The sequence below is a fragment of the Anabrus simplex genome, chromosome 1 (assembly GCF_040414725.1).
Source record: "Anabrus simplex isolate iqAnaSimp1 chromosome 1, ASM4041472v1, whole genome shotgun sequence".
NCBI lineage: Eukaryota > Metazoa > Arthropoda > Insecta > Orthoptera > Tettigoniidae > Anabrus > Anabrus simplex.
In genome coordinates this window covers 1,343,153,303-1,343,176,056 of record NC_090265.1, presented here as the reverse complement: position 1 = coordinate 1,343,176,056, position 22,754 = coordinate 1,343,153,303, and the positions used below count along the sequence as shown (strand labels likewise).

General features: G+C 37.8%; 1 protein-coding gene across 7 annotated transcripts in view; it reads left to right on the top strand.

The window, feature by feature from the left end:
• ClpX (Caseinolytic protease chaperone subunit) overlaps positions 1-22,754 on the top strand; it is a 360,525-nt gene that overhangs the window by 215,886 nt on the left and 121,885 nt on the right. For all 7 annotated transcript variants that reach the window (XM_067137796.2, XM_067137795.2, XM_067137797.2 and 4 more), the window contains one exon: positions 20,519-20,702. In XM_067137796.2, the coding sequence (XP_066993897.1) occupies positions 20,519-20,702 (184 nt within the window). The remainder of the gene's footprint in view (positions 1-20,518; positions 20,703-22,754) is intronic.

Here is a 22,754-nt window from a genome sequence, read left to right as displayed (position 1 = left end):
GTCAATTTGCGGTGTCAGTCTGTTCAATGGAAGTTTAGAAAAAATCTTATACGTGACAGATAAAAGTGATATTGCTCGGTAGTTGTTGACATCTGTTTTCGGTCCCTTTTTATGCAGCGGGTGTATTAATGCCACTAGCCAGTCTTCTGGTATTTGTTCATCTCTCCAAATATTCCGGAACAGTTCTGTCGCTTCAGTGATAAAGGCGTCGTTGGCTATCTTCCACAGTTCTGCTATTACTCAATCTTCATCAGATGCTTTGTTGTTCTTTAGGGAGTTTATTACTTCATTTCTTCCTCATCTGGTGGTTCGGAATCTGGGTTCTGGATTGTGTCCTTCTCAATCTCTAATTTTTCCCATGGCGATTCACAGTTAAGGAGGTCTTCAAAGTACTTTGCAAGGATCTCACAGTTATCTTTATTGTTCAGAGCAAGAGTTCCGTCTGTTTTCTTGAAATGCAGGCTCGGTTCTATATAGCCTTTGATTCTATTTTTAAGGCCCTATGGAATAATCTGGTATTGTTTTTCTTGAAGTTTTCATCCATTTCTGTGACTTCGGCCCTAAGGTGTTCTCTTCCGACTCTTCTCAGTGTTTAGTGTGTTTGTTTCCTGATTTTTCGTGATTTTTCCAAATTTGTCACAGTCTTATTCTCATTCCATGATTTCCATGCCTCAAATCTTTCTTTGATTGCATTTTCGCATTCTGCATTCCAACCTGCATGCTCACTTCGATGTTTCATAGATGCTAATTCAACTGCTGGCTCCTGCAAATTTTTTGTCACTTCATTCCAATTTTTTAGCACCTGTAGCTTTTTCCTGTATTCTTCCCTCTTTTCTTGGATGAGTACTTTACGGTCAATTTTTGCCACTCTATTGCCACAGGCATGTGTTTTTTGTCCAGGTCTGATGTTACATTAACTGCTTTTCTAACTTTGACGTTATGAATTTCCTTGTAATTGTTCTTGGATATCGCTACATGGTCCAGTTGAAATTTGCCTAGCAAGGGGTTTGGTGATAAATTGATCAGTCTTTCTCCATTTTTATTCGTCCTGTTGTGTGCCGGATATTGTCCAACTATTTCAATGTACTGTACTTCCTTTCCCGCCCCACTTGTGCATTGAAGTCCCCCAGGAGAATTTTGATATTATTTTTTGGGATCTTGAGTATTTCATCCCCCAGTTTGTCCCAAAATTCTTCAACCATATCGGGATTCTTTTTATTATCCTCATTCATTGGTGCATGAGCATTTATCACCGTGTATTTCTTATTTGCTGATTTGACCGTCATGAGCGATAGTCTTGAGTTTACACTCGTGAAGTCGACTATAGTGTTTAGAAACTTTTTGTTTACTACAAAGGCTGTTCCCAGTTGTGGGACGTTTTTCATGATCTTTTTTTCTGGCCTTTCCTTTGAAGATTCTGAACCCATCTGATTCAGAAGGTTCTTCATCCATGTACCGCGTTTCCTGGAGGGCCAGTATAGAGATGTCGAGTCTATGTAGCTCTGCTGTTAACTGTTTCAGTTTTCCAACCTGAATAAGGGAGTTGAATGTTCCAAAATAGTATTTTCTCTTATTGTTGAATTTTAGCAATTACTACTACTACTACTGCTGCTGCTGCTGCTGCTGCTGCTGCTGCTACTACTACTACTACTACTACTACTACCTGAAAAACTGTTGAATAAGTGCAAAAACATCCTAAATATCACCTGGAACTGGGATTTACTCCACTCAATGTTGGATATGATAAGAAGCTCCATTGTGTGTTGTGTGATGACTTTTTATCTAACGAGTGTATGAAACCATCAGAATTAAAATGACATCTCCAAACAATACAAGGTAGTGCAGCTGACAGTTTGACTACTACTCTCCCAATAAAATTGCTGAACTTCATTTATAGAAGGAAGTGCTCACGGACAGTACTAAAAGAGACGAGGGAAATGGAATTTTAGCACCATATTGCCCCCGTTTTACCGGGCAGCTCAGCCAGAGAGCGAGAGTCCCAGAGGCGGAACGTTCGCTTTCAGGCAACGCAAAGATTTTAAGGGCAGGGATAACCTAAGGACTGACGACAAATGAAAAACACTAAAAATGGGCTTTAACATTTATTAAAAAAATATTAGCACTTTCCGAAATCATCTAGTATTCTCAGAATCTTGAAATAAAAGAATTGTTTCTTCCCAGCCGGAGTTCATTGGAAATTCTTCACCAAAATTATATTCTGCAAAGATATGAAACTAAATTTTACTTAATCGCATTAATAAATTAATCCTCTTATTATTTGAGAAAACCCTATCTTAAATTTCCAAAATCTGAATTTTAATCAATTAAATAAATTGACAATATTTCTGTTATTTACTCTTAATTCAATGAAATTTTCCTCATCACAAAAAAAATCAAATAACCATTTCTTTTAATTAAATGTTCTTCCAATTAATTATTTATGCTTTAAATTATTTAATTAAAATAGTTTGAATGATTTCATTTAACACATTATATTTTTAATCTTGTGTAACCTAATGCAATGTTGTGCACAACTCACAATTAAATGCTTTAAAATCTTGATATGCAAGGTTACTCTTTTACATTCGGTGAACTTAATCCATTGACGTGATCCTTGCTTAGATATTTTCCTCCGAAGCAATAGATCCTAATCCATCTTATTTCACCATAAAATCGCTTAGAGATTCATAATTGAGTCAAATATGATCGCCACAAAACAGCAAGAAATCGAAGAAATTTTACGCGGATAGCGTACACATTTCGTGACGAAATGTTACCATAACAAATCATATTTACAAAATATTATCCATTCATCCATCTCACATTCATGCTTAGGTACACGGCAATATTATCAAATGATTTTAACGAAACCTAGCCCTTGATTTTTATTTTTAATAATCACTCGAAATTGGAGAAGGTTTCCCGATAATGATATCAGATAAGGTCTACCATTGCAATCATTTGGCATGTGATGGTATCAGGGTTATCACTTCTTAATGAAATAGAATTCACAACGATGTCCCAGGAGAATTTTACAGTAGAAATCATCACTAATAATTCCATAAAATTGCCTACAATATTGGATAAATGCACATTCGCGTATGCGGTCTATGAGTCACGATTTCATTATTATTATTATTATTATTATTATTATTATCCTATTACCTCAAAATATCGATCAATATGTGCTCTTCGTGAAGAAATTATGTTCGAAGACATACTTTCTTCCTTAATTGAATCATTTAATGGACACACAAATAAAATCCTATCATAAGATCCATTTACAAGTCTCAAATATCCAACATTACAGTAAATGCAAAAATGTAACATTCAAGTTATGACCATATTCCAGGCCTACATTTACTCAAATATGAGCACACATTTACCACTCACAAGCACAGTAATAATTATACTCATGACCATAAATTATTCCTTTAGACCATAATAATTTCAAATTATTATTATCATTATTATTATTATGCGCGCGCGATCGCGTCATCGTAGGCTACAAATTAATGAAATCATAGATGACTCTATCTTATCTCGAATCTACGATAAACCACAAAATCGTCAAGGGAAGCTCCTGAATTAATAGAACACGTCGATATTCTGTCCCACATAATTCAAAATTATTTTCAAATTATTTAATAAATTAATCATTATTATCGCATGGGTTACATAATTTTAGCACTCTCCTATGCTTATTCTGGGACAGTGAAAACATGTCACGAAGCACTCACTCAAGTATAACAAAATAACAGGTCCCAAATACACTCTCACGCACATCTCAAATTCTACCAACACCAATGAAAGAAGAATGAAATTTTTAACTACAAAAACTAATAGAAATTACTGTCGATAAATAAGCAAGGACTACGTCTGCAATATTATCACAAAAGATCGACAGAAAAATATAATTTAAAAATCTTTTCTGTAATGGACATGGTTCTGGACTTGGCAGATGATCAGTGAAATTGGATCAGACTTCCATCTCGAATTATATTCTCCCCTTGGCTGAAGGATGCCTCACATTTTAGTTACTCATGGCAGCAGCAAAGGAAGACATGGAACAATCACAGACTCCTTCATAACGTTGACGTTCCATCCTTGGGAATATTTCAGGACTGCTTGCGATCTTCCGTCTTCTGAAACTAACAAGTCGGTTTTAGTAAAAGTTCCGAACACACACTCAATGCGTTATGATGGCAAAGTTTTACGTACTTTACAGTTCCTCAATTTTGTAAAATAAATGAATTCTGAACTGCGACGTTTCAAATAATTTTTGCTACTTAAAATTTCCTCAGAAGCAGAAATATTGTCATATTGCAGCAGATAAATGCTTATTTGATTTGATTTGTTTATTTATCATCAACAGAGTTATTGATTCTCCAATTACAGATGATATAATACATTCAAATAATAACAATATTAACAGAACCTACTATTACCACTAATTATAAATAAGCAATATATAATATATACATATTTACAAAACACATTAGGAAGGAAAAAAGACATGAAAACAGAAAAGTGTTTATAGTTTTGAAATGACCAAAGGAAGGAAGTATAACTTTCAGTTACTAAATGGGCAGAACAAGATACAACGAACACTCTATCTATGAAGCGTCCATAAGATGTCTGCGAATTTCACTAGCTGACGAGTGAAATATATCCACTATCCCGCTAATTTCGTTCAGGGATCTTAGGGCCTGCATAAACCAAAAGCTCCTGTGTGATTCCGTTCTGTCGGGTATTGCGGGAAGGAACATGAATTGGTAGCAACTGGAGTAAATTGGGACAGTCAAGGAAATTACCGATACATTTGTGTATGAGACGTGCGTTGACATACCTGTGCCTAGTCTTAAGCGACTCAATACACATATTTGTACAAAACAAATCATAATCTGTCGATGACAGCTTGATACCCAAACACTTTTTACTAATCCATTTTGAGAATCTGATCTGTACTCGCTCTAAGGCATTAACTAAGTATTGCTGTGAGGGGATCCACACTTCAGGGCAGTACTCTAGACTAGATCGTATAAGCGAAAAATACAGAGTTTTCAATGGGACAACAGATTTAAAACTCTTGCAATTTCTTTTGAGGAAGCCTAACGTTTTAAATGCCTTGTTAACGATATTTAACACATGCTCATTGAAAGACAGACCATTTTGATTACTAAAAATAATACCAAGATCGTTAATAGTTGCCAACGTTGTGCAATCGCCTCCAAATAAGACAGGCACTTTGAGAATATGACGACGAGTACTTGAATGAAGCAAGTAGAAATGTAAAAAGAACCAAATCTGCCCAGATACATGGGTATTTAATATCCTTAAGACGTAGGTGTGTCTGCAAGTTGTATACTATTGGTTGAAATCTTGCGATCGGGCTAATCTTCCAATTCTATTGGTGAAATATCATGACGTACAACTTCACAAAGTATTGATTGCCCTTGGCCTGGTAAATCCGTAGTCACGTGGCACACAGCAGGGGTCTAGGACACAGCACAAAAAACCCAAGGCCGATGCATGCTTGCCGGGAAAAACCTGTTTCTGCCGCCGGCGAGCGGATATGCTACAGAGTTAAAATCTTAATTTATTGAAAACTGCCTATTCAATACTTTTAAAGTCTTTCATTATATTAAAGTTTAAGCATATGGTACATCTTTTACCTGTCATTGCAGGTATCATCAGCCATAAATTCTATACTAAAACTATTCTCAAAAATTAATTTTTTTACAACATTTTGCACCGATGTACAAGAACATCATGGTCATATTTGGAGTGAACTGGCCAATCATGTCTTAAAGTTCTAATGGGACATCCTACTCATGTTCACATCTAATGGGAGATAATGCAAAGATATCAACTCTCATAACGCCAAAATAAAGTCAAGTGGAAATCGAAACATCTACACGTACTAACATGTACTAAAACTATTCTTATAAACTATTTTTTACAACAATTTACACTGATGTCCTACTCATGTTCACATTCAATGGAGAAAATACAAAAATATCAACACTCATAATGCCGATACTGGGACGGCAATTGAAGTCTATTGAAACCACATCGTCTACACATTTCTTTTAGCATATATAGGGTATCAAACACGTTCAGCGTATATGGGTTTTGGGATAGCCGGAATCTTCTATATCTTCCTTAAAGAAATGAAAATCTCTATTAAAAATTTTTTTAAAGTGAAGTGCCGGTTTTAGTATAGCATCCACTCACTCTGACTTGGAGTTTAGAATTTATGGCTGATGATGCCTGCAATGACAGGTGAAATATGTACCATATGTTTAAACTTTAATATAATGATTGTATCATAGTCTTAAAGACTTTAAAATTATTGAACTGGTGTTTTTCAATAAATTAATTGATAAACATTTTTAATATATTGAATTTCAATACGGTCAAAATGAAAATAGTCACGTGTAATACTGTACTTCTAAAGTTAAAAATTTCATTGTTCCGTATTGAAGAATATTACAGTTAAAATTGAAATAATTGATAAAGAAATTCAACCTATTCAATACAAAAGAATAAGAAATGTAGTGAATTACATTCCCATTTAATAATTTGAAATGGTACCGGTTTCGACCCTAGTCCAGGTCATCATCAGCCAATTAAAACATGAAAAACAATGCATAGGAAAAGGAAATGAAAGATCAAGTACAGTCCGGATCAGCAGAAGAGGCGTTATAAAAATGAACGGGGGTACACACTGTAAAACTCAGAAGAAGTAAAATGCAAGTTCACTCAAAAGAAAATAGTGCGCAATTCTCTGAGTGGCAGCACGGCACACGCAGCGCTAGGCAAAATCCCACAATGTTTACAAATAGCGGAGAATGGTTAAATGAGCCAGTTTATAAACACTGTCAGGCACAAATTCACATCACAATTGAACACATACGAAGATCCATAATCGTGCAGGAGTTGAAGACGAGTAGATCCATTGAAGCAACTTGCCAGCTCCCGGTGATCAGCGCGACACATTCAACATTAGGTACTGTAGTTTCAAACGCCGAAGTAAAATTGAGAATAGCTTGAAGATCCAGTAATTTTCCTCGGTCGCGGGAAAGTAATTATATAGATAAATATAATACAATTCAATATAATTGAATAAGTAATTGTGCTCCTATAGAATACTTAGAACAGTTGACGTGAAGAAACAGTTGTGAAGAGAAAAAATATAGTAAAAAGCGCAATACCAGAAACAAATGAAAACGTATATGCACAGTGCGCAATTTTTTTAAAACGTAAAAAATTCAGGTCTTGATTGAAGTAGTCGAAATCGGCGCAAGGCAGGAGTTGAGTATGAATGAGAATAATAAAGAAAAGATAGAATAAATTAATAGAGGAAGAGGAATAGTGGAATAAGATAAGAATAAAAGAAATTGAAATTAAATGGTGTTGAGGAAGGATAAGATAGGGATATAGATGAAGGATGGGTAGTTTAGGGTGGGTTAGGAGGGTGGGTTATTGGAGGTAGAAAATGTGGGTAGGAATTTTGTAAGGCATGGAAAATAGAATTGGGGTTTTGAAATTTAGAATTTTTGAGAGGAAGTCGAAAAGGATATTGGGATTTTCAGAAATGTCGTTTAAATTGAAATTAGGGTTGAAGTATTGATCAAGGTGAATAAAGAATAAAGAAATTTTCAGTAGTGTTTAAGAGGGGGCCTTTGTTTATGATTTTAAGTATTTTCATGTCTTTTTCAATATTGGTGAAACTATGGTTGGAGTCTTGTATGTGTTGTCCTATGGCGGAGAACCTATTGTATTTAATGGCGTTGATATGTTCGGAGTATCTGATATTGAAGTTGCGGCCAGTTTGTCCGATGTAGGAGGAGTTGCAGTTGTTACATTTGAATCTGTACACTCCAGATTTAGAAAAAGCATTAGATTTATTTCGTGATTTAGAGTTGTGTAAAATATCCAAATTTCTATTGTTAGTTCTAAAAGAAATTTTCATGTTGTGTTTTTAAAAAATATTAGTTATTTTATAAGCATCTTGAGTGAAAGTGGAAAATGCAGTTGGTTTTGTTGTGTCTTTAGATAAAGTGGTTTTAGGATGGTGTTTGAATTTGTTGATGATTCGGTTTATGAAGGAATTGTTAAAGCCATTGAATTTAGCGATGTTACGGATGGTGTTCAAAAGAAGAAGGATGTCTAGTGATAGTTAAGTCTAGAAAGTTAAGAGTTAAGAGTTTGGTTGTGTTCAGATTCGAGGGTGAATTTAATGTTAGAGTCTAAGTTGTTGAGATGAATAAGTGTAGAGGCTGCATTGGTTGATTCTTCATTTAAAATTACCAAAGTGTACTTGGCGAAAAGTACTCAAAACAGTTGGGTGCTATATCGTCTGACAACACTGTCTTGCGAAGTATAGAAGAAATGGCAGGAAATGTGGGGATACATTGTTAGAATGAGTGAAAACTGGTGAATGCTATGCGTTGCAGCTCAATGATATTTCTAACAATGCAAACTTATTAACATTCATTCAATATGAATTTGAAAACATGATACATGAGGATTTGCTGTTTTGTTCGATCTTACCCACACACGATAATGCCGGAAGTATCTTTGTGGTCTCAACTGGGAGCAAGGTGTTGGGTTAACTACCAACTGTGCTAAGGCTTATTCGGAAAATATAAAGGTGTAATTGTTGCACATGTGGAGAATGGTGCCCCTCGTGTAACGTGGACACATTGCATCCACCGGGAAGTGCTTGCATCTGTGCAGCCACGGTAACATAATATAGCGGACACAAATAACAAACATCCTCAAGATAACAACAAATTCAACACAAACAAAGAAAAGGTGAAAGAACAAGTAACCTTTAAATGACAAGGGTGTCCAGATATTAAAAAAGGGAAGCATGTGGATCAAAACACTTCCATGTATGGATTAATTAATGAACTTTTAGGGACAAGAAATACTGGTGAAGCATATGGGGATGTAGAAGGCCTAATAACCCCATCTTCCAACATTTTATCAATAATTTTCTTGCGTTCAATCATGCGAGGTGGAGAAATATGGTATGGACGAGATCTAACAGGAGTATGGTGAGATAATTCAGTACGGTATTCAAGAACATTAGTTAAGGCCAATTTGTTAGTAAACACCTCAAGAAACTTTACACAGTACACGTACTTGTTCAGCTTCACTTTCGGACAGATGATGAAGATTCATTTTATCACTGTCAGAGATTTCCTCAGATGTTAGATTACCAACACAAGTTACATCATGATAATGCAAGGGAACATCAACCAAGTTAAATTTACAATTAGGACACAACTTTTTTTTTCTATTTGCTTTACGTTGCACCGACACAGATAGGTCTTATAGCGACGATGGGACAGGAATGGCCTAGGAATGGGACGGAAGCGGCTGTGAACTTAATTAAGGTACAGGCCCAGCATTTGCCTGGTGTGAAAATGGGAAACCACTGGAAACCATCTACAGGGCTGCCGACAGTGGGATTCAAACCCACTATCTCCAAGATGCGACCTCACAGCTGCACGCCCCTAAATTCATGGCCAACTCGCCCTGCAGGACAAAACTTACTTCTACACTGAAGGTCGAAGACTAACCCAATACCAGATAAGAAATTGGTACCCAGAATTATATCACAAGAGAGGTTAGAGGTCACCAAACATGGAATTTTCCAGCAAAATGACCAGTTCTAAGTTTCACACTTACAGAGCCTAGTATTTCCATCTTATTGCCATTAGCAGTAACACACTTAAATATCATGTTGCAAGGGAGGCAGTTTACAAGCACATTTCATTAAATTATACCATTTCAAATCAATCCAAGACACAATACTCCCTGAATCAATCAAAGCAACTAATGGTTCATTATTTACTTCAACATTTACAGAAGTACCCTTGGGTACAACATTGGCAAAGATCTTTTTACACATCTGCAGACATACTACACCATCAAAATCATCAACAGGTTAGATTCGGCGGGCTTACACATTTTATGTTTAGGAAGTAGCCATTGGGCACGATTTCGAGAAGAAGTTGGGCAGTCCTTTTTAAGGTATTGCCTAGATCCACACACATAGCAGCAAATACCGACATTTCAGTTTACAGAAGGACATGTTTTTAAGACGGTCTTTGGACCTGCAATTAAAGCACTTCTTAACATTAGGATTCCTGATTAATTGACAGGGAACAGAGGGAACAGGATACATAGAATTGACAGGAGGAGGTCGATGAATGGGTCTTGACTAGTCCCCATGTTTCACATCTTTTACAAAAGAGCAAGCGGATTCCAACTCAACAAAGTTAGTAGGGCACTTAGTTAATGAAAGGTACGACCGATAGGAGGGTGATATTCCTTTCAATATTTGAGCAACCCTCTCTTCATCGGGTACAGAAATTTTTTAAACCTTGTGGAAAAATGTAAGGTCAAGTATATAATTAAGAAGATTTTCATGGAGGTATTCGGTCTTTAAAATTCCTTCACAATGGGGAAACAGTGCCCGAAAAATGTCCAGATCATCAATAGAGTACACACTTCCTAATACAGTTAACTCGACCATACTATTGTTAGATCTCCCCCATACCGTCTTTCTCCTTCTTGCATTATTGAAGTGAGGAAAATTATTGATAAAATGTTGGAAGATGGGGTTATTGGACCTATGCTTCACCAGTATTTCTTGTCCCTAAACCTTCATTAATTGATCCATACATGGAAGTGTTTTGATCCATATGCTTCCCTTTCTTTTTAACTGGACATCCTGGCCATTTAATGGTAAGTTACTTGTTCTTTCACCTTTTATTTGTTTGTGTTGAATTTGTTGTTGGGGCGATAGCATAACTTCGGTTAGAGCAGCATGGCCCCAGAACTGCTTGATATGATGAAAGGAGCTGTGAAAGTTATTAATTTCATCAAAGCCTGGCCTCTAAATTCCAGGTTATTTTTGGAACTATGCAAGGATGTGGGAATTGACCATGAGCATTTGCTATTGTATACAGCGTTTGGGTGGTTGTCGGCAGGCAAAATGTTGACTTGCTTGTTTAAACTGAAAGATGAGGTAAGATCTTTTCTTCTCAACGGGATATGGATCTTCAAAGACTTCTTCAAGTATTTCTCTTGGCTTGTGAGACTTGCTTATTTTTCAGATATATTCAGTCACTTGAATGAACTGAATTCAAGTCTGCAAAGTATGCAAGTCACACTCTTTTGCAGACCATGACAAAATTGATGAAACAATAAAGAAAATTAGTAACCTATATGGACACTCCTAATCAGGCAAACCAAATTTGATTCTTTTCCAACACTTCCTGTCTGTAAATGAAGAAGAACTACTAAACTGTGTAAGTGATATAATTGTAAAACACCTGGAATCGGCAGGATCCACACTCAGACAATATTTTCTGTCTCTAATTGAGAAAATGTCATGGATCAGAAACCTCTTCTTGGAAAGTGAACATAAGCTGCCCTCCCTTGATGAAGATCAACTAAACAAAGTTTCTTGCGACTCTTATTTGAATACCCTGTATCACAACTACATGTCCCTGATCAATTTCTGCATCCATCGCACATCCCCCATTCCCTGCCATTTCTAGAAAGATAGTACTGCATTTAATGAGTCCAACTCATTGGCTTAATGGTCAGCGTTGAGGCCTTCGGTTCGGAGGGTCCCGGGTTCGATTCCCAGCCGGGTCGGGGATTTTAATCGCCTCTGATTAATTCTTCTGGTGCGGGGACTGGGTGTTTGTGTTTGTCCCAACACTTTGCTCTTCATATTCATACAACACACTACACTACCAACCACCACAAAAACATGCAATAGTGATTACATCCCTCCATATGCGGTTTGCCAGGGCCAAATCCACATGTGCGACACAGTTCACATCCACGACCCCACAGGTGTGGGAAAAGCAGTACAAAAAGAAGAAGAAGAATACTTTGTTTAATGACTTGTGTAAGTGTACAATTTGTGCTCTCACACAAAAAAATGAAGTAAAGAACAGCTAATATAGAAGTTAGTCTGTGGCTTCGAGTGACTACGCTTGAACTAGTTGAATGAGTGGCTCAGATGGTTGAGGCACTGGTCTTCTGATTCCAACTTGGTAGGTTCGATCTGGCTCAGTCTGGTGGTATTTGAAGGTGCTCAAATATGTCAGCCTCATGTCTGTAGATTTACTGACATGTAAAAGAACTCCTGTGTGACAAAATTCTGGCACCTTGGCACCATCAAAAGTAGTTAATGGGACATAAAAACAATAATAGTATTATTGAACTAGACCTGCTTGATCTCTGGAAAATGGCATCGTCTCTCTCATTAATCCAACAACTGTACCAATTGAATATTCTCAAGTAAGTTCCCAAATTAAGACTGTTGTAATTATTAACCAAGGAAATGCATATGATATACAGAGGGGTCCTTGGATACAAAACGATTGGGACACCCTGTTATAGAGTAATAAATAAGTTACAAGATTGTGAGCGACTGCAAAAATTCCTCAACAATGTTGTGAGATTGACAGCAGATAAAGGGGATGAAAAGTCGGGTTGTAAGTTTCACCAAGAGAAAAAAAGTCCTCTCAGTATCCATTACTGTGTTGATGGGGTGAAAGTTCTTCACAGGGATCACTGTAAGTTCTTAGGTGTTGTTATAAGGAAAGATCGTCCTTGGAATGATCAATTCACAAGGTTGTAAATAAAGGTTACAGATCTCTTCATATGATTGAGAGTAGGGGTTGTAGTAAGGATGTAAAAGAGAGGGCAGATTAAGTCTCTGATAAGAAATATTAGAGTATGGTGCCAGTATATTGGACCCACGCCGTGATTACTTGAAACAAGAACTGGTAAAGATCCAAAGCAAAGCAGCACGGTTTGTTTTGGGTGATTTTCAACAAAAGAGTAGTGTTATGAAAATGTGGCAAACTTTGGGCTGGGAAGACTTGGGAGTAAGGAAATGAGCTGCTCGACTAAGCTGTATGTTCCAAGCTGCCAGTGGAGAAATGGAATTGAATGACATTAGTAGATGAATAAGCTTGATTCGAGCTTTAAAACGTTGGAATGCTCATAATATCGTCCCTTGTTAGCCAAAAGGGCCAACGTTATGAATTTTACAAAATTCAGTTATTGGCACATTCATATTTAGCGCTATGAACAGTACATTCTGGCAAATTAGGTAGACGTTTCAGTTGCACATTAAACCACCAAATACAAATGAAAGTCAGAGTCAAGAGCAAATGTTCTCCAGACAGCATCATAAGGATCAACATCCTATCTTGACAATACATTTAGCCCAATTTACAAAAAAAAATAGGGTATGTCGTATCCTTATTTGAAGCTTTGTTACAATTATAGATAATGTGCTTTACAGTGTATCATCATGTATGTACCCGTATTATGCTTCAGCATCGGCTAGAGGTACAGTTTACTGTGTTTTTTTTTTTTTTTTTTTTTTAATATGCATGCTGGTAACGATTGCTAATAACACAATCTCAGGCTAGGATTTCTCTCGGACTAATATATGTGTCGAGTACTAATAGTTACAGAAGAAAGAATTGCTTGGTGCTTCATTCTACAAAAAAAGTAATCCATGATAAAAAATTTAGGAGGTAATCTAATAAATAGTTTATATGAAAGTACATAACTTACCCTGTACCTTGCCTTTAGACCAAGCTGTGTACGAGTGTTGTGAGGTTATGTTACTTTAATTTTTCATTTGTATGTTTTAGATTTTACTGTGCACAGTTATTTACAGTTTGAAGTTAGAGATTATACTTATTAAATAATGTTTAGGCTTAGTTGTAGTTGAAGAGATGGGCTTTTTATAGTTCCTCATTATTCATTTTATATTATATATAAGCATACATGAAGTTCGTGAAAGTCTTTTACGTGATTTTAAAATAACAGAATACTTTGCAATAGTGATTTTAAACCTTGTGCAGGCTGTGAATAAATCATGTCTGAGCCCTTAAGTATAGCATTAACCCATTCACACCCGTATCCGAGTTATTGCATATAGCGCGTGTCCATGCTTTGGATACTATCCAAGTTAGCCCAAAGTGCAGCCTTGAATTGTAGCCGTTCCTACGCAGCTGTGGTTTCTTTTTGTCCCAAATATGGGTGACAGAGATGAGGGTAAAACCCTTATGAATGCTTCTACTTTCTGCTCACCAGAAATCACATGGCCTTTGATATTTTCCCTTTCAATGCAGTTTCCTATTCCGTTTCTGAACAAAGGCTACTGCTGGCAAAGCTAGCTGGGTAGTTGGTTTGTGGTTGCACAAGCGTGTGTGTTGTCACGTCCTGAAGTGTAACCAATGCTCTTAGGGACAGTATAAGTGTTGACGAAATTGTTGACATTCTATTCAATGAAGACTAAGGTGATAAACTACCCTGAAAGTGGAAGTGATGACAGTGAAGAAGATTCTTCTGGACACGTGACAGAAAGCACAGTACCTGAATGTATAACATCAATCAATCAATCAATCAATCAATACTGATCTGCATTTAGGGCAGTCGCCCAGGTGGCAGATTCCCTATCTGTTGCTTTCCTAGCCTTTTCCTAAATGATTTCAAAGAAATTGGAAATTTATTGAACGTCTCCCTTGGTAAGTTATTCCAATCCCTAACTCCCCTTCCTATAAATGAATATTTGCCCCAGTTTGTCCTCTTGAATTCCAACTTTATCTTCATATTGTGATCTTTCCTACTTTTATAAACGCCATTCAAACTTATTCGTCTACTAATGTCATTCCACGCCAACTCTCCGCTGACAGCTCGGAACATACCGCTTATGATATAGATGTTGATTCCCATAGGGAATCTGAAATATTTGTCCTGAATGAGCAAATTTATAATACCAATATAAATGGTCCGTTATTGGACATTATAAATTTTCCAGCTAGCTCATTCTTGGTTGCCAGCGTTTCGCCCTCGTGTGCTAGGGTGGGCTCATCAGTTGGTACCTAGCACACCTACCAATACGCTGGCTAGTGCATACCGTGGAGGCCACTGCGTAGGCTAACTGGAGCCACTGGCAGTGCCAATGCACTAAGAGACTTTGTCTCATCACTAAAAATTGATGCCTGCTTGGCCATCAGATGACATAGATGTTGATTCCCATAGGGAATCTGAAATATTTGTCCTGAATGAGCAAATTTATAATACCAATATAAATGGTCCGTTATTGGACATTATAAATTTTCCAGCTAGCTCATTCTTGGTTGCCAGCGTTTCACCCTCGTGTGCTAGGGTGGGCTCATCAGTTGGTACCTAGCACACCTACCAATACGCTGGCTAGTGCATACCGTGGAGGCCACTGCGTAGGCTAACTGGAGCCACCGGCAGTGCCAATGCACTAAGAGACTTTGTCTCATCACTAGAAATTGATGCCTGCTTGGCCATCAGATGATATAGATGTTGATTCCCATAGGGAATCTGAAATATTTGTCCTGAATGAGCAAATTTATAATACCAATATAAATGGTCCGTTATTGGACATTATAATTTTTCAGCTAGCTCATTCTTGGTTGCCAGCGTTTCGCCCTCGTGTGCTAGGGTGGGCTCATCAGTTGGTACCTAGCACACCTACCAATACGCTGGCTAGTGCATACCGTGGAGGCCTCTGCGTAGGCTAACTGGAGCCACCGGCAGTGCCAATGCACTAAGAGACTTTGTCTCATCACTAAAAATTGATGCCTGCTTGGCCATCAGATGATATAGATGTTGATTCCCATAGGGAATCTGAAATATTTGTCCTGAATGAGTAAATTTATAATACCAATATAAATGGTCCGTTATTGGACATTATAAATTTTCCAGCTAACTCATTCTTGGTTGCCAGCGTTTTGCCCTCGTGTGCTAGGGTGGGCTCATCAGTTGGTACCTAGCACATTACTAGCAATTTACTCATTCAGGACAAATATTTCAGATTCCCTATGGGAATCAACATCTATATCATCTGATGGCCAAGCAGGCATCAATTTTTGATAATGAGACAAAGTCTCTTAGTGCATTGGCACTGCCGGTGGCTTCAGTAGCCTACGCAGTGGCCTCCACGGTATGCACTAGCCAGCGTATTGGTAGGTGTGCTAGGTACCAACTGATGAGCCCACCCTAGCACACGAGGGCGAAACGCTGGCAACCAAGAATGAACTAGCTGAAAAATTATAATGTCCAATAACGGACCATTTATATTGGTATTATAAATTTGCTCATTCAGGACAAATATTTCAGATTCCCTATGGGAATCAACATCTATATCATCTGATGGCCAAGCAGGCATCAATTTCTAGTGATGAGACAAAGTCTCTTAGTGCACTGGCACTGCCGGTGGCTCCAGTTAGCCTACGCAGTGGCCTCCACGGTATGCACTAGCCAGCGTATTGGTAGGTGTGCTAGGTACCAACTGATGAGCCCACCCTAGCACACGAGGGTGAAACGCTGGCAACCAAGAATGAGCTAGCTGGAAAATTTATAATGTCCAATAACGGACCATTTATATTGGTATTATAAATTTGCTCATTCAGGACAAATATTTCAGATTCCCTATGGGAATCAACATCTATGTCATCTGATGGCCAAGCAGGCATCAATTTTTAGTGATGAGACAAAGTCTCTTAGTGCATTGGCACTGCCAGTGGCTCCAGTTAGCCTACGCAGTGGCCTCCACGGTATGCACTAGCCAGCGTATTGGTAGGTGTGCTAGGTACCAACTGATGAGCCCACCCTAGCACACGAGGGTGAAACGCTGGCAACCAAGAATGAGCTAGCTGGAAAATTTATAATGTCCAATAACGGACCATTTATATTGGTATTACATACCACTTAGTCGAGCAGCTCTTCTTCTTTCTCTCAATTCTTCCCAACCCAAACATTGCAACATTTTTGTAACGCTACTCTTTTGTCGGAAATCACCCAGAACAAATCGAGCTGCTTTTCTTTGGATTTTTTCCAGTTCTTGAATCAGGTAATCCTGGTGAGGGTCCCATACACTGGAACCATACTCTAGTTGGGGTCTTACCAGAGACTTATATGCCCTTTCCTTTACATCCTTACTACAACCCCTAAACACCCTCATAACCATGTGCAGAGATCTGTACCCTTTATTTACAATCCCATTTATGTGATTACCCCAATGAAGATCTTTCCTTATATTAACACCTAGATACTTACAATGATCCCCAAAAGGAACTTTCACCCCATCAACGCAGTAATTAAAACTGAGAGGACATTTCCTATTTGTGAAACTCACAACCTGACTTTTAACCCTGTTTATCATCATACCATTGCCTGCTGTCCATCTCACAACATTTTCGAGGTCACGCTGCAGTTGCTCACAATCTTGTAACTTATTTATCACTCTATAGAGAATAACATCATCCGCAAAAAGCCTTACCTCCGATTCCACTCCTTTACTCATATCATTTATATATATAAGAAAACATAAAGGTCCGATAATACTGCCTTGAGGAATTCCCCTCTTAATTATTACAGGGTCAGATAAAGCTTCACCTACCCTAATTCTCTGAGATCTATTTTCTAGAAATATAGCGACCCATTCAGTCACTCTTTTGTCTAGTCCAATTGCACTCATTTTTGCCAGTAGTCTCCCATGATCCACCCTATCAAATGCTTTAGACAGGTCAATCGCGATACAGTCCATTTGACCTCCAGAATCCAAGATATCTGCTATATCTTGCTGGAATCCTACAAGTTGAGCTTCAGTGGAATAACCTTTCCTAAAACCGAATTGCCTTCTATCGAACCAGTTATTAATTTCGCAAACATGTCTAATATAATCAGAAAGAATGCCTTCCCAAAGCTTACATACAATGCTTGTCAAACTTACTGGCCTGTAATTTTCAGCTTTATGTCTATCACCCTTTCCTTTATACACAGGGGCTACTATAGCAACTCTCCATTCATCTGGTATAGCTCCTCCGACCAAACAATAATCAAATAAGTACTTCAGATATGGTACTATATCCCAACCCATTGTCTTTAGTATATCCCCAGAAATCTGATCAATTCCAGCCGCTTTTCTAGTTTTCAACTTTTGTATCTTATTGTAAATGTCATTGTTATCATATGTAAATTTTATTACTTCTTTGGCCTTAGTCTCCTCCTCTATCTGGACATTATCCTTGTAACCAACAATCTTTACATACTGCTGACTGAATACTTCTGCCTTTTGAAGATCCTCACATACACACTCCCCTTGTTCATTAATTATTCCTGGAATGTCCTTCTTGGAACCTGTTTCTGCCTTAAAATACCTATACATACCCTTCCATTTTTCACTAAAATTCGTATGACTGCCAATTATGCTTGCCATCATGTTATCCTTAGCTGCCTTCTTTGCTAGATTCAATTTTCTAGTAAGTTCCTTCAATTTCTCCTTACTTCCACATCCATTTCTAACTCTATTTCTTTCCAGTCTGCACCTCCTTCGTAGTCTCTTTATTTCTCTATTATAATAAGGTGGGTCTTTACCATTCCTTACCACCCTTAATGGTAAAAACCTGTTTTCGCATTCCTCAACAATTTCTTTAAACCCATCCCAGAGTCTGTTTACATTTTTATTTACCGTTTTCCACCGATCATAATTACTTTTTAGAAACTGCCTCATGCTTGCTTTATCAGCCATATGGTACTGCCTAACAGTCCTACTTTTAAGACCTTCCTTTCTATCACATTTATTTTTAACTACCACAAAAACAGCTTCATGATCACTAATACCATCTATTACTTCAGTTTCCCTATAGAGCTCATCTGGTTTTATCAGCACAACATCCAGGATATTTTTCCCTCTGGTTGGTTCCATCACTTTCTGAATCAGCTGTCCTTCCCATATTAACTTATTTGCCATTTGTTGGTCATGCTTCCTATCGTTCGCATTTCCTTCCCAATTTACATCTGGCAAATTCAGATCTCCGCTACAATCACATTTCTTTCCATGTCGTTTCCCACATAGCTGACTATCCTATCAAATAATTCCGAATCCACGTCAGTGCTACCCTTTCCCGATCTGTACACTCCAAATATATCAAGTTGCCTATTATCTTTAGAAATGAGCCTTACACCTAGAATTTCATGTGTCTCATCTTTAACTTTTTCGTAGCTTACAAATTCTTCTTTCACCAGAATTAACACTCCCCCTCCCACCCTTCCTATCCTATCTCTACGATACACACTCCAGTGCCGTGAGAAAATTTCTGCATCCATTATATCATTTCTCAGCCATGATTCAACTCCTATTAAAATATCTGGTAAATATATATCTATTAAATTACTTAATTCTATTCCTTTCCTTACAATACTTCTACAGTTCAACACTAATAATTTTATGTCATCCCTACTTGATTTCCAGTTCCCTGTTCCCTTATCACCGCTCCCTAGGCCATCCCGTTTCCCTGAATGTACCTCACTATTACCCTTCCAAACAGATTTCCTAACTTATACGTACCACTGCGGTTTAAATGAAGGCCATCTGAGCACAGATCCCTATCTCCTACCCACCCATTAGGATCTAGCTATCACACCTTCCAGAGATACTAGAGGACTTCTTTAAGGTACGGTATGTGCAAAATTTTGTTTCCATGATCTTGTTTAGCTTAGAACTTATTGTGAAAATAATTTTTTGTTGTTTGCTGTGCCACTAACAGCTGGAATAGCTGGGCCAGCCATTTAAATAGCCCGCTCAGTTGATGGGCGTGAATGTGTTAAAGAGAGTAAGCCTACAGAATCACAATATCAGCAGTCAGTAAATAGTGGAATTGTTGATCCTGTAGAAGCAGGAGGAATAGTGGAGGAAACTGCTAATGACAGAATTGGAGAAGGTGCAACTAAGGAAATGTTGAGGGGATGTAAGGCAGGTTTCATTTTCTAAGAATTCATGCAGCTTAATGATAGTGTAGAGACTGAAACCAAACATAATCTAAGCGATCACCCTGAGCTGCCCTAGTAAAACCTCAAGTTCTTTTATACTAAGAAACTTCCAATATCTTCACGAAGTACAAGGATTTGCATAACTTGTGCACATTTATTCCACCTTACCATGATAAATACCTCAGTCAGAAACCCATGCCTGATGTACCAGTACCAGACACACTGTGAGAAAGAAATGAAGAGTGTGTCTGAATGGAAATTGAGTTCTATTTAATTAGTACAGTACTTGAATATTTTGGTTTAATTTCAAATAATGTAGTTTTAATTTCAAGCAAGATCTCTCTGAACTTCTGTTTTTATTTTTATTAAATTGGCAAGTTCTTTGAAATTAATTAAGAAAAGACTAGGTAAACAATTGCTAGGGAATCTGCCACCTGGGTGACAGTCATAAATGCAGATGATTGATTGATTGATTGATTGATTGATTGATTGATTGATTGATTGATTGATTGATTGATTGATTGATTGATTGATTGATTGATTGATTGATTGATTGATTGGAGTTTTCTTCTTTGCAGACCCATCATTCTCATACTTTCAGTGATAATGATATTCCATTATTTAATAACTGTTTTCTGTCTTCCAGATATTTGAATACCTGAATAAACATGTGATTGGTCAAGAGCATGCAAAGAAGGTTCTGTCCGTTGCGGTATACAACCACTATAAGAGGATCTATAATAATATTCCTAGTCAGCAACATAGTGCTAGCCATCGTCAGGATATGGCAATAATGGAACAAGGGCCTCAGCAGTCTTTCACACATAGAGGTAAGCATGTAATTAAGAGTGTATTTATATCTAAATATTTTCTATATTTTTGCATGTTTGCTTTTCCTGTAGAGGTACTGTGAAGCAATGATATTTCCTGCTGTACTTAGCATGTGAGGACACAAAGATTTTTTGGTTAAGAAAGAAACTGTATACGATATTTCATGACTCCTGTTATAGGAAGATACTAGCTGAAGTGCCCGTGCTTCACTACGGAATGAGCAGGCCACAGACAGCCATGAACATTCTTCTGCCACTTTCCGTTAAGTTTGCACATTGCTCATTCCAATCAGCACTTCAGAGTAGGAATCGAATAGCTGGACATCTATGATGAACCAGTGTTACGTACCAGTAGTTATCAGAAAATTTATGAACCAGAAGAATGGCATACAAAAAATATTGTCTAACTCCCTAGCTACTTCCTACAAAATATTCAGGCAGGCTGTTTTACTTGGGGTGCAACAGTAATCCCATCTATTGGAGATGAGTAGCAGCAGAAGAGACAAAGCACATCACAACAATCAGTTTCAATATAATGTTATTGTTGATCACTTTTATGAGCTTTTCGGTGTTGTAGGCCTTCACATTTAGTTTTCTTCTGACTATAATATTAGGGTGTCTAGCAGTGGCGGTTTCTGGTATAGCGCAATGGAGCAATGCACCTCCAGTTTATATCAAATTGTACTCAGCTACTTAATTTTCACGATTCCCTTGTCATTCTCAAAGCTCGTGCTAAGCCCATCTGTCCGTAATATACTCGTACTGGCTCTTAATTCATGTGAGCTGCGCATAGTCTGTGGCTGGAGACTCGTCTGGAATGAACCCCCATACAAGGCTGCATCTCCGTCCGTACTTAGGCGAAGGGACCAGTGAGGTGCGGGGGGAAGTCTGTCAGCATTAAAGCAAGACCTGGATATCGCAGAAAAGAATATCCGTGGTGTAGGCATGCGCAGTATGCCACTCTCTCTCAAGTCTGTCGCAAGTCGTGTTGTTGGGGTAAGAAAACTGTAATAGTATGTGCCTGCCATCTGTTGCCCTTACAGGAATTTAACCAGGCAGCAGAGAATAGTGCACATAATTAGCGCTAGTGTTGAACAGCATCATTACTACCAAAAGTCATATTAAATTGCCAAATTCCAATTGATACCTTGTCCCAAATATATCAATACTTACTAAACATCTATTCATTTGCCTTCTTTGGAATAATTACTTTTTTTGGAGAGAAACATAGCTTAAAAATCATTGAGGCAAAGAGTAGCGGGAAGGTAATACCAGTGAAAACGCTAATTGACCAGCTCACACTAGTTCTTAAAATTAAGTTACCAACATTGTGAAAAGTGCGAACATTCATTCCTATAGTTTCCTCGTGTTTTTCAAGTTTGAAACTAGTGTTTGTAAACGTTTGTACTTAGCAATTATCATAATTCATAACATTATTGTACGCTGTGCAAGCGTGTGAGTGTTTTTTTGCACCGTTGTGCCGTTCTGAAACTTAATTTTTAGGATATAAAGAAGTTACAATCTTTTGTCCGTGTGCGTGTGTGTGTTTTTGTGCGTTGTAGTTACGTCCACAATCTTTGTGCCCCGGAAAGGTAAGGAGCTACATAATGAGTTTGAACAGTGTCCAGATACTTAAGAAGACAAACTTTTCTTGTCTCTCTCTTGAGCGAAAACTTGAGATTAAGAATGCCGGGCGCCCAATGCCTGATCTTGTTATAACGAAGCAGACTAAAAGTAAAAGTAAAGAAATCGTGCGTAAATTCAGAATGGATATATACAAAAGAACCGAGTGGATCTGTGGGTGCGAAGTTACTAACAGGTTGTTTTGTTTTCCGTGTTTATGCTTCGTGAGTGATGAAAGCGAAGGGACTTGGACCAAAGTCGGAGTAGTAGATTTAGGACATTTGTCCCAAAAAATAAAGAAACACGAAAGTTCTAAATCTCATATGCTTGCCCAGTTAGAATTCGATCTTCTGGGAAAACACGATATCCGGCAGCAACTTGATTGTGCTTACAGGCAGTCTGTCGAAAGACACAACGATCAAGTACGGA